General features: G+C 49.6%; 2 protein-coding genes across 2 annotated transcripts; one reads left to right on the top strand and one right to left on the bottom strand.

Moving 5' to 3' along the window:
• Positions 1-1,050: 1,050 nt before the first annotated feature.
• LOC136518110 (pseudo histidine-containing phosphotransfer protein 5-like) lies at positions 1,051-3,822 on the bottom strand. Its single transcript, XM_066511772.1, has 6 exons — positions 3,701-3,822; positions 3,112-3,242; positions 2,912-2,980; positions 2,000-2,071; positions 1,492-1,564; positions 1,051-1,404 (listed from the first exon to the last, which is right to left on the bottom strand). Exons 1-6 carry the CDS (start codon positions 3,758-3,760, stop codon positions 1,351-1,353), a joined length of 459 nt encoding a protein of 152 aa, XP_066367869.1. The 5' UTR covers positions 3,761-3,822; the 3' UTR covers positions 1,051-1,350.
• Positions 3,823-10,585: 6,763 nt separating this feature from the next.
• LOC136516008 (uncharacterized mitochondrial protein AtMg00810-like) lies at positions 10,586-11,128 on the top strand. Its single transcript, XM_066509430.1, has 2 exons — positions 10,586-10,681; positions 10,811-11,128. The coding sequence occupies exons 1-2, from the start codon at positions 10,586-10,588 to the stop codon at positions 11,126-11,128; spliced, it is 414 nt and encodes a 137-aa protein (XP_066365527.1).
• The last annotated feature ends 1,201 nt before the right edge of the window (positions 11,129-12,329 follow it).

Below are 12,329 nucleotides of genomic sequence, written 5' to 3'. Positions count from 1 at the left end.
GGCCGGAAATTTACGATAGTTTTACGACAAGCCTCAGCCAACAAACAGGCTGTGGAACTGTAAATGGGCCCCACAGTACTTGTAGCACGACTTCTCTCCCTTCGCGCATGACAGTGGGCAAAAGCATGAGAGAGAGAAAAAAAGATGGTAGCCGGTTCTATGCATGGAGCAGGTTCTCTATAGAATCAGGCTCACAGTGTAAAAGACCTGGTCCTATGGTAGTACTAAATGTTTAAATGCATAGACACGCCTTGCATACACACTCTGCGGACACTCTTAAGTAGCTAACACATGCATGTCAAATGGATCAGAGGGCTACCACATTAATTTGTTATTACTATTTGTACTTGTATTTTCCCAACATCTAATGATCCTATGTTAGAGCATCTCTAAAGGCTTCTTAAAATTCACTAGGTAAATCAATGATTATGCTAACGGATAATGTAATAGAGAGCTCTATTTTAGTCTTATTCAATAATTTATATTAGCTCTCTAAAACTCAAAAGTAAGGCACGAGTAAGCGTGGAAGGCGCACAATATATCTAGGAGTTGAGGAGATTTACCAATTGCTTATCTTTACAAAATAAGGTTAACCTACCAAACTCTTGGATGTTGTTATTCCTTTCTAAACAAAATTCGAATTAGTTCAACTTTTTATCCATATGTTTTGGAATCTTGTAGTTTTCACCTTTTCTTTCACCTCATTCCAATATTCTTCAGGTTCCTCCGTTCCAAAGTCTCTTATATACTTTTTTTTTGGGCAAAGAAAGCCTTATATTATCATTATGTTTATATGTTCTAGTTATAAGCTTAGTCACATGCTCGTCAGCCGTCACAAAGATCTCGATTGCATCCATCGAGTTACCGACACGGATGGTCGTGTCATGTCCTAGTCCAATCCATGTTAGTTCAGTAATGTCCATCAGGTCTTTGATTGCACCCATCGCAAACACCAACATCGAGTCGGTATCAATGGCTACCGACAGTTCTGAGCACCAGCACATCACACAACATCGAGACACCCGCAATCTGCGTGACAGAATGGACAAATTCAGGGCGAAAAGCAGAAGAGATCTCTTGATGCAAACATGCAGACTCCATCGAGTTTATTTGACCAAAATATAGAGGCAGGCATGGCACAGCACGGTCTGCCAGACCACATCACTCTAGTCTAGGCTGTTCTTATATGCCGGCCTAGGAGTCGGCAGCACCAGCTTAAGGGCCCAGATTTTGAAGCCTGTAGAGAACTCCCCCATAGCAAACGGGGAAATTTCTTATTCGTGGCCCGTCGTTACCCGCTAGCCCAGCGTAGTGGAGCACCCTGCACGTCACCACGCCAACAGCCGTTCTTTACATGCCTCTAGGCCTGGCTGCAGTCACAGCAGGGCCGGCTTGTCGCAGCACCTGCACGCAGGCGAGAATAGCAAGGTGATGAATGGTATGGTTCTCGACAGATGAAGCTGGGCGTGCTGGTTGGTCGAGAAAGATCACCTGGAAGTAGGATTCCAGCTTCTGCCTGAGGACTCCATGCTCCCTCTTCAAGTTCTGGAAGGACCTCATACAACTTCGAAAACAAAAGGCAGGTGTATCAGTAATGGCTGATTAACAAGTCTCGCTCAAAGCTAGTGCCCATCCCATCACAGACAAAAGGATAACCAGCCCGTGAAACTGTCAATAGCCAAGAAGGGCTGAACCGCCAAAGCCAATCCAAGTAGTCCTAACTGTTGAGGAGCAGTAGAGCATGTGTAGCATAGTACGGTCCACATGACATGACCAAAGCCATGCTGAAGCATTGGCTGTATTGGTGCTTTCTGCAAAGTGCCCATGGGTTGGGTGCTCAAATATCATATCAATGGGAACTAGAGCACTTTTACATGCCCTTTTTTCAAGGGAGTGGGGAATTTGGCTTTAGCAGTCATCTTAAGATTGACGACCCAAAGTTACCAATTCAAAGACCAAAAAGAAAATCATCATGCAGATTAGAGTGGGAGGGAGATACCCTTCAGCATTCTCGTCTCCACAGATATTCCTGAATGACGTGCACTCGTTCTTCATCCTAGAAGCACCAATGCTGTCACCGGTAGTGTTATGTTAGGCATGAATAGATCATACAAAGACATGAAGTTGTTACAGTGTAAACACATTGTCAAAATGTCCATGAAATCACACATTCACATGATATAAGCTGTGACAGTAATATCACGATATCTTCTATACAACGTTGATATATGCATGAACACACCTTTAAGTTTGCAAGGACGTACATATTTAGGACGGGACTGGTCAAACTGATATTTGCCTCTGCATTAGCAGATCTACTCAAAACAAAATATGCTTATAAGTTTCTGAGTATCGTTACCTACCATTTTACCAGGCTATGCATTTCAAATCAACCAAAAATATTTAAGCGTCCAGGCAAATGTAATAAGTAACAGATGGGGACGAAGACTTGTTCAGGTTCTTCGCCTACCCAGGCTATATAAAGGGTAGAAAAATTAAGCTGTTTATAATCCAGTTTAGTTTTGTCTTCCGTGTTGGTTTCTTGGCAAAATAAATTAGGTTTGATGATAAATTAGTTGAACACTTGTTAATATTTTAGAATTAACAGTATCGGTAACACATGAACAAGAACAACAGTACAAAACCTAAACATTATCATTTCCAACCCATGAAAACGACCTGGGTAGATGTGGCTCTCCTCCACTTGGCAGTGTTTTTCAAATATCAGTTGTTAGAGAAAGTGTGATATCTCTCCCCCACCAACGAGGTGACCAACATTCATAACGAACTTGCCTAAAGGGCAAACAAGTTCAAACAACCTCTAAAGTCCATCGTCAATAGTTCTGTCGTATAGCCATGCATGATATATGCAGTCAAACAAACACAGAAGCAACTATATGGATAGACCAACCTAGAACAGCTTCCTTTTAATTGCTGCATGTTTACATCCCATCTGCTGAAATCTCTTGGGTTCTTCTCCCTGCACAGTGTTGTTAGATTACCAACAAAACTTAATGTCACTGAACATGTAAACAGAACAAAGTGTTGTCCTAGTTTATGACATCGCAGCTCTCCTGCGCGTTCAAGAAAAAAGACATCGCCAACACTTACATAGCTTGCTCAATATTTGTCATTAGCCTGGTTGAGTTCTCGAAGAACAAGGAAACAACTTCTTCTGTAAAATTAGGGCTTGCTTCATCCTGCAAGTACTCAATCTGACAAAATTGCTCATCCAAGTATCCCTGTCGTCATTACAATATGGAAAATCAGCAAACATTTTAACAGCACATATTAAAGTAAGGTAGATAGCAGAATTTGATAATAAAACCAATGTGGCCGTGAAGACCTTAGCATCAGTTTGCCTAGTAAAGGTCCACACTAACATTTAGTGGAATTCTAAATTCTATATAAATAACGTTGACACACTTAATTCAACATTTTTTGTTTCAGGTTCTTAGCTTTCTGTCAACTAATATGAAATGATGCAAACAATTTCCCCAAAAACACTCTATTGTACTCCCTGCTCAATGCTGAACAGAAGATATCACAGAGTAACTATAGATAGAAAGGATTGAGAAGTAGAGTTGCACAGCCTCCAAAGTGAGTTGTTCCTGTGGTACATAGTATATTGGTAGGTATACTGCAACACTTGAACAAGCAGGAAACACACCATTGACTGGACTAAAATGCTAACATAAACCTGATCAAAGAGGCTCTTTTTCAAGGATGCTGCCTGGCGTTGCAAATTAGAATACTCCATTTATAAATGAATGCCTTCAAGGTAGAGTAGGCAAAATGCATATGCAACTGGTTGGTCACCTTGCTTGTAAAATAGTTGGCTACGAGATCCATTTATATAGCCGAGGAGGCTATTGCTATCGTCCAACATAGTAAAAGTGAAGATATTTCAAAGTATGAACAACAAATATTAGCATGCCACGTACAGAAGGGATTTTATTGCCAAGGTGTGCAACATCTATCCACATTTTGGACAATGACTTAAACTGCTGTGTATCTGATGCTCCTTTGAGGTGCATGCTGTGCACATTCGGCCTGAAGAAACAATAACTGCTCTTCTTTCAATTAACCAGACTGATTAGTACAGGATCCAAGAAGATTGCCATTTCATTGGTTATCCATAAGCAATCCTCCTGGCCAATGTTTATTATTACTTGTGATGAAAAATTCCTAACATTTCACATGGTCAATAATGCATTAGCATCTCAGGTAGTACTCTATTCCTCATCAACTCTAGCTTTCTGCCTTTCACAAACTCTGATGTTTCGTCATCAGAGTTTTTTTCCCTGAGATATTGCTTTAGTTTCTACTTGTTCTATCCTTTTTGTACTGGGCAGGTCTTCAATCAATGGAGAACAAGGAGATGCTGGAACTTGAAGCAGAGGTACCGAAAGGGTTGGCACTGCACTTTCACCAGTAGGAAGCAGAACATGGCCAAGAAATGGCATTGATAACTCTGTGAAAGCATCTAGGCCCCCAGTTGGGTTTCGGTGATTAATAACGACACGAGATTACTATGACTAACGTATGTTTTGTAGAGACAATTTGAGTTTGGTCATGGTAATGGAAATTGATTGGACAATCATGGTTGTCATGCCCTTGTCGATGGAAATAGTTTCGGTTTTCAAAGGATGGACGACAAGGTTAAGGACGGACTAGTTCTAAGTGTCGTTTGGTATTAGAGAGACACTTAGAATAGCTTAGAGCTTTGTTTTTTCTTTGACCGTACTATTAAGGGGGGTTATGGACTAGTAGCTTAACCTAGGTGAGTCTAATGGATTAGGTGTGGTGCACACTTGTCAAACTTAGCACTAGGTAGCTCAGGAATAGCCCTAAGAACGATAGAAGTCAACTTCATTCACAAAGAAATTCAAATTGGAAGTAAATGGAGAGTCAAATGACTGACCGGACGCTGGTTTGGTTGTGACCGGACGCAGCTTGAAGAGTCTAGTCAGTTCATTTGATCAGCAGCAGCAGTCAGAGTGCGACCGGACGCTGGACACCAGTACTCACCGGACGCGACGCTAGCCGTATCTGTAGCAGCGTGGATAGGCTGTTGACCACGAACCAGACGCTGAACAGAGAAGTGACCGGACTCTGGGTGCCAGCGTCCAGTCAACATCAGTAAGGTTCTAGATAGGGTTTTTTTTATGACCAGACGCGTCCGGTGGGTGCTGACCGGACACAGGCCACAGTCCGGTCAGAGCAAACGGCCCTTTCTGACACGCTGACGTATTACACTGACCGGTGCGTCCAGTCACCTTGACCGGAGCATCCGGTCATCCCGATACTTGCTGAGTTGGACCTCAACCGTTATGTTTTGAATTGGGGAGGGGTATAAATACATATCTCACTCGTCCATTTGAGGACTCTTACCCATTTGTTCAACTGAGAATTACCTTTGGAGTGCAAGGGAGAGCAAGAGCCTAGTGGGGTGATTAAGATTTGATAATCCAAGATTAAGAACCTTATTAGTGCATAGGGAGTAGCAAGTGTGCATCCACCTTACTCATTAGGCTTGTCATGGTCAAGTGAGAGTTTGTGCTTGTTACTCTTGGTGATCGCCATCACCTAGATGGCTCGGTGGTGATTGGGAGCTTGGTGATCATCCAGCGGAGCTTGTGGATGACCCAAGTCACTTTGTGAGCGGTTGTGGACGATTCACCACGACAGGGTGTCAAAGAATCAGCCCGTAGAGAGCACTTGATCCTTGCGTGGATCAAGGGGGAGCTACACCCTTGCGCGGGTGCTCCAACAAGGACTAGTGGGGAGTGACGACTCTTCGATACCTCGAGAAAATATCACTGTGTTTCTTTCCCTCTCTTTACTTTTAGCATTTATATTTGAGCAATTCATTTCATGTCTTTATATTCCTAGAATTGCCATGCTAGAATATGATTAGAACCTAGGGTGCAAAACTTTTGTACGGGAGAACAATAGAAACATATTTTAGACATAAGGGGTGAAATGGGATAAGTGTAGGGCTTATTTATTGCAAAAATTTAGAATTAGCCCAATTCACCCCCCTCTTGGGCATCTTGATCCTTTCACTCTGGATGGTGTTGGAGCTTAAAAGATGCAGTCTGTCTTGTGAAGCTGGTTCTGCAGTCTGTCGGCAGAGTTTAAGTAGCTCCTATCTCGTCCCTTGTGTTGCTGTCTATGTTTGTAGTAGTCAAAGTGAAGGGAGCTTTTGTTCTGGATGCTTGCTGTTGTCATGTGGATGTGTTTGGCTAGAGCCATGTGTGCATCGTTGCAAGCTTGGTATATCATTGGTGGTAGTCATGTGACAAAGAATGTTGGTTGTTATATCTCTGTAATTTCGTTGTTTGTTTGAGTAATGAAATTAGGGGATGCCCGTTTGTGGAGAAAAAAACTTGGAGCTGTTGTTCATAGAGAGAAATGTAATGGAATAGAGCAATCCTAATATTATAACAACCAAAAGATGTTAATACTGATGGGATAAGTCTCTGTGTTGGTTGGTCTTTGTGGGGCTGCAGCATATGGTCCTTGTGGCTGCATGGTGGTCTTGCTGCCCATCAAGGGCAGCATCCTTGACTGGCTAGGATAACATCTTAGCATATCGGACATCATCTGTTTTAGGACAGCATATTAGCATCTAGCATCTTGACATATGCTTGGCTGGCTAGCAGCCTATAAATATGCATCCTCAACCCCTCAGGTTGGTATGACATTTGTGTGAGAAATAAACCAGAACAGAAAATTGCCCCAACTCCTAGTGTCATCCTCTCTCGATGAGAGTAAGAATTCTGCTACTACCAAGAGTAAGAATTCAGTGACTAACAATTGGTATCAGAGCCATACTATCCTGTAGCCTGAGCATCTCCTGCTCATCTCCTTTCCCAGTCTCGCAACAACCCCAGCTAGGAGCAGCAGCAGCTCCAGCCGCTCCTGCTGACTCCTCTCCCTCTGTGCAGACGAGCAGCAGCTCGTCTGAAGCAGTCCACTCCCCATGCAGCAGCCCCCCGGTAGCGCGTCATGTCCATAGGACAGTCTCAGCGCTCGGTCGCCTCGAGCACGCGGCATCGGCAGGAAGCCAAACTTGCCGCGGCAGAGGAACGTGAGCGAGCGGCGACAGAGACCGTTGCGGCGGCGGCAAGGGTGTCGAAGCTGGCAGCAGCCAGAGCGGAGGCGGAAGCGGCGGCGGATGCAGCGCGTGTGGCGGCAGCAAAGGTCGAGGTTCTATGCGGCAGCATCAGCAGCTCCATTTCTGCTGACGACAGCGCCGATGCGGACCTCGAGCTGCTGGGGAGGGAGGCAGCGCGAGCGCGGCAGTAGCCCAGACATGTGCAGACGGGCCGGCAGCGTTCCTGGAGGAGGCGCGCATGGCGATGGCGCTCCTAGAGGAGGCGCGCACGGCAACGGTGGCGGACGAGTTGATGGAGAGCGCGGCCTTCATAGGCAACGTGGCTCTCTCTCCCCGGATTGGTACCGTGGTTACCATGGGCTATAGGCTGTTGTCAGGGACGTCGGCCCCGGCGGTGGGTGGCCTACCCTCATTAAGACCAACTACGTCAAGTGGGCTGCGGTGATGAGGGTAAAGCTCCAGGTGCGGCACATGTGGGAGGCAGTCCGGTACGGCGACGTCGACTACGACTAGGATCGACGGGCGCTGGATGCCCTCATCGTTGCAGTCCCATCCGAGATGTAGTTCTCACTTACCAAGAAGCGGACTGCTAAGGAGGCTTGGGACACCATCGCTGCGGCACGTATCGGCAACGACCGCGCCTGTAATCCACACTGCAGGCACTTCACAAGGAGTGGGAGAACCTGGCCTTCAAGCCAGGTGAGGATGTTGATGACTTTACTCTCCGTCTCAACACTCTATTGCAGAAGATGGTGCAGTTCGGCAATGACACCTACGGCGAGGAGAGAGCTGTCGAAAAGCTCTTCCGCTGCGTCCCTGAGAAGTATAAGCAGATGACTCACTCGATCGAGTCTCTGCTGGATCTCTCTACGATGTCGATCGAGGAGGCGATAGGTCACCTCAAGGTCGTCGACAGCGATAAGCCATAGTCTCTCTTGGGGCCCATCACCACTGGCGGGAAGCTCCTTCTCACTCGGGAGCAGTGGGTTGCCTGCCAAAGTAACCGGAAGAAGGGGGAGCCTTCTTCCGTGATAGGCGGCCGCAAGCGTGGTAAGCCGCGCAAGGCGCGCAGAGACACCCAGGCTAGGGTGTGAGGACGCGCCGAGGGTGATGCCCGCGGAGGCGCCCAGGGCGGCGCCGCTGGCAAGCATAAGCCGGCACGAGACGACACCTGCCGCAACTGCGGCCAACTTGGCCATTGGGCCAAGGACTGTCGACAGCCACGACACGGCAAGGCCCATGTCCCACAGGCGGAGGAGGAGGAGCTGGCTCTATTCATGGCACATGCAAGCATCAAGCTACCTCCAGCGGCACCGGCCGCAACGGCTCTCCTCCACCTTGATGAGCCAAAAGCACACGCCCTCCTCGGCGATGGCTCCAGCAATGATAAGACTGACGGGTGGTGCCTCGACACCGGCGCCACCCATCACATGACCGGTCGACAGGAGTTCTTCATCGAGCTTGACTCTAGCGTCTGAGGCTCCGTCAAGTTTGGGGATGCCTCCGGCGTGGAGATCAAGGGCGTCGGCTTCGTCACCTTCACCGCCGTGTCTGGTGAGCACAAGCTGCTCACTGGAGTCTACTACATCCCCACGTTGAGGAACTCTATCATCAGCTTGGGACAGCTGGATGAGAACGGTTCGCGCATGGTGGTTGAGGATGGAGTCATGAGGATTTGGGATCGCCATCGTCGCCTTCTTGCCAAGGTAACCAGGAGCGCAAATCGACTCTACGTCCTTAACGTGCAGGTGGCACAACCCCTCTGTCTCGCTGCTCGTCGAGATGATGAGGCGTGGCAGTGGCACGAGCGCTTCGGGCACCTTCACTTTGAGGCCCTAAAGCGATTTAGTGCCACGGAGATGGTGCGAGGCTTGCCGTGCCTCGACCATGTGGAGCAGCTCTGCGACATCTGCGTGTTGACGAAGTAGAGGTGACTCCCCTTTCCCCAACGGGCGAGCTTTCGAGCCAAGGAGAGGCTTGAGCTTGTGCACGGGGACTTGTGTGGCCCGGTGACACCGGCCATACCGAGAGGATGATGCTACTTCTTGTTGCTCGTCAACGACCTCTCCCGCTACATGTGGGTGATTGTCCTTGGCAGCAAGGGAGAGGCTACGGACGCCATCAGGCACGCGCAGGCTGTTGTGGAGGCAGAGTGTGGCCGCAAGCTGCGCGTGCTGCGCACCGACAACGGCGGTGAATTCATGGCGGCTAAATTCGCGTCGTACTATGCTGATAAGGGCATTCAGCACCACTACTCTACGCCATACAACCCACAACAGAACGGCGTCATCGAGCGCTGCAACCAGATGGTTGTGGGGATGGCTCAGGCCCTCCTCAAGCAGAGGGGGATGTTGGCTGTCTTCTAGGAAGAGGCGGTGGTGTCGGCCGTCTACATCCTCAACCGCTCGCCTACCAAGGCGCTCGACGGCAGGACACCGTATGAGGCTTGGCATGGGCGCAAGCCGGCGGTCTCCCACTTGCGGGTCTTCGGCTGCCTCACGTTCGCCAAGGAGCTTGTCCACATCAGCAAGCTCGACGACAGGAGCACTCCAGGAGTGTTAATCGGTTACGCGGAGGGCTCGAAGGCCTACCGCATCCTCGACCCAAAGACAGCGTGTGCGCACGGCGTGCAACATTGTGTTCAACGAAGGGCAAGGATGGGCGTGGGACAGGGCGGTGGACGACGGCTCGACTCCGACGTACGACGACTTCACTGTCGAGTACATTCACTTCGAGGGAGCTAGGAGAGTAGGCAGCTCTTCTTCAATGAGCGTGTCTACTCTAGTCCTCGAGCCTCCACCGACCCCGGCGCCTGCTACTCCGACAGCACCACGCTCTCTAGCCAGGACCTCGGCTACGATGAGTTCTTCGCCGGCTCCACCACAGCCGACACCACCATGCACTCCAGCACCTACAGGCACCTCTTCGAGCATGTCTATTCCAACACCAGCTCGTGTCAAGCACAGCCCGGTTAAGCTCGCTACTCCGCTCTCTCACGACGAGGAGCGCATCGACGCGTACCACGACGGCGAGCCGTTGCGGTACCATACGATGGAGAACCTTCTCGGCGACCAGCCGGTGCTGGGACTGGTGCTTCATGACCTGGAGGCACAATTGCACCTTACGTGTGACGACGGCGAGCCTCGGTCATTTGCTGAGGTCGAGAGACACGCGGCATGGCGCGCCGTGATGCAGTTGGAGATGGATGCGATTGAGAAGAACCACACCTGGGAGCTTACTGACCTTCCTCGTGGCCACCGCACGATCACCCTTAAGTGGGTGTACAAGTTGAAGAGGGATGAAGCTGGCGCCATCGTCAAGCACAAGGCTCGCTTGGTGGCATGAGGTTTTGTGCAGCAGGAGGGGGTCGACTTCGACGACGCCTTTGCTCCCGTGGCACAGATGGAGTCCGTGTGACTCCTCCTTGCGCTAGCTGCCCAGAAGGGCTGGCGTGTTCATCACATGGACGTCAAGTCGGCGTTCCTTAACGGCGACTTGAAGGAGGAGGTTTACGTGCACCAGCCGCCGGGATTTGTGATCCCCGGCAAGGTGGGCAAGGTGCTCTGCCTACGCAAGGCCCTCTATGGCTTACGGCAGGCACCGAGGGCGTGGAATGCCAAGTTGGATTCCACGCTAAAAGGGATGGGCTTCGAGCAAAGCCCGCACGAGGCAGCCATCTACCGATAGGGTAGTGGAGGAAATGCTCTGCTGGTGGATGTCTACGTCGACGACTTGGTGATCACCGGCACCAAGGATGCGGAGGTGGCGACATTTAAGGAAGAGATGAAGGCCACCTTCCAGATGAGTGACCTGGGACCTCTCTACTTCTACCTGGGAATCGAGGTGCACCAGGATGACTCCAGGATCACGCTTCGACAGACCGCCTACGCCAAGCGTGTCGTTGAGCTAGCTGGGCTCACCGACTGCAACCCAGCTCTCACTCCGATGGAGGAGAGGCTGAAGCTAAGCCACGACAGCACGACGAAGGAGGTGGACGCTACGTAGTACCGGTGTCTTGTGGGGAGCCTTTGCTACCTCGTCTACACACGGCTGGACTTGGCATTCTCCGTCGGCTACATTAGTCGGTTCATGCAGCGACCGACGACGGAGCACCAGCAGGCTGTGAAGTGGATCATCCGCTACGCTGCGGGGACTCTCGACCACGGCCTCTACTACCCTAGGTGCCCTGGGGCGGCACACTTCGTCAGGTACAGCGACAGCGACCACGCCGGCGACATCGACACTAGCAAGAGCACGAGTGGGATCCTCTTCCTCCTCGGCAAGTGCCTCGTTAGCTGGCAGTCGGTCAAGCAGCAGGTGGTGGCCCTGTCCAGCTGCGAGGCCGAGTACATAGCGGCCTCCACCGCTTCGACTCAGGCGCTCTGGCTTGTCGACTGCTTGGTGATCTACTCGGCAGAGACATTAGAGCGGTGGAACTCAGGATGGACAGCAAGTCCGCTCTGGCCCTGGCAAAGAACCCCGTTTTCCATGAACGGAGTAAGCACATCCGGGTGAGGTACCACTTCATTCGAGGCTGTTTGGAGGAAGGGAACATCATGGCAAGCTACATCAACACCAAGGACCAGCTTGCGGACCTGCTTACCAAGCCTCTTGGGAGGATCAAGTTCCTTGAGCTCTGCTCCAGGACCGGGATGGTTCAACTTTCCCACAAGACGACGCACAAGACTTAGGGAGAGAATGATGGAATAAGTCTCTGTGTTGGCTGGTCTTTGTGGGGCTGCAGCATATGGTCCTTGTGGCTGCATGGTGGTCTTGCTGCCTATCAAGGACAGCATCCTTGACTGGCTAGGACAGCATCTTAACATCTAGGACAGCATCTGTTTTAGGACAACATATTAGCATCTAGCATCTTGGCATATGCTTGGCTGGCTAGCAGCCTATAAATATGTATCCCCAACCCCTCAGGTTGGTATGACATTTGTGTGAGAAATAAACCAGAACAGAAAATTGCCCCAACTCCTAGTGTCATCCTCTCTCGATGAGAGTAAGAATTCTGCTACTACCAAGAGTAAAAATTCAGCGACTAACAAATATTCCTCTACTTGAGAAGAAGAATAAATAAACCCCTTTCAAAAACAAATTAGTTGGGCACGGATAGCTGAATCAAAAATTGGAAAGCCCCCCACCCCCGACTTGAGGGCTTTGACTAGCTACTAGACTCTAGACAATCTAGATGCATGCCTGG

Source organism: Miscanthus floridulus, chromosome 17, assembly GCF_019320115.1.
Source record: "Miscanthus floridulus cultivar M001 chromosome 17, ASM1932011v1, whole genome shotgun sequence".
In the NCBI taxonomy this organism is placed as follows: Eukaryota; Viridiplantae; Streptophyta; class Magnoliopsida; order Poales; family Poaceae; genus Miscanthus; species Miscanthus floridulus.
Note: the sequence above shows the minus strand (reverse complement) of the source record. Positions and strands in the feature narration are given on the sequence as shown.

Excerpts from the sequence above, each read along its gene's own strand:
- LOC136518110 (XM_066511772.1), bottom strand. The coding sequence starts at position 3,760 with ATGGAGTATTCTAATTTGCAACGCCAGGCAGCATCCTTGAAAAAGAGC. Across the intron at positions 3,243-3,700 it reads AAAAGAGCCTCTTTGATCAG|GGATACTTGGATGAGCAATT; the intron begins GTTTATGTTAGC and ends TAATGACGACAG. Across the intron at positions 1,565-1,999 it reads GGAGACGAGAATGCTGAAGG|TTGTATGAGGTCCTTCCAGA; the intron begins GTATCTCCCTCC and ends TTGTTTTCGAAG.
- LOC136516008 (XM_066509430.1), top strand. The coding sequence starts at position 10,586 with ATGGACGTCAAGTCGGCGTTCCTTAACGGCGACTTGAAGGAGGAGGTT. Across the intron at positions 10,682-10,810 it reads TCCCCGGCAAGGTGGGCAAG|GGTAGTGGAGGAAATGCTCT; the intron begins GTGCTCTGCCTA and ends ATCTACCGATAG.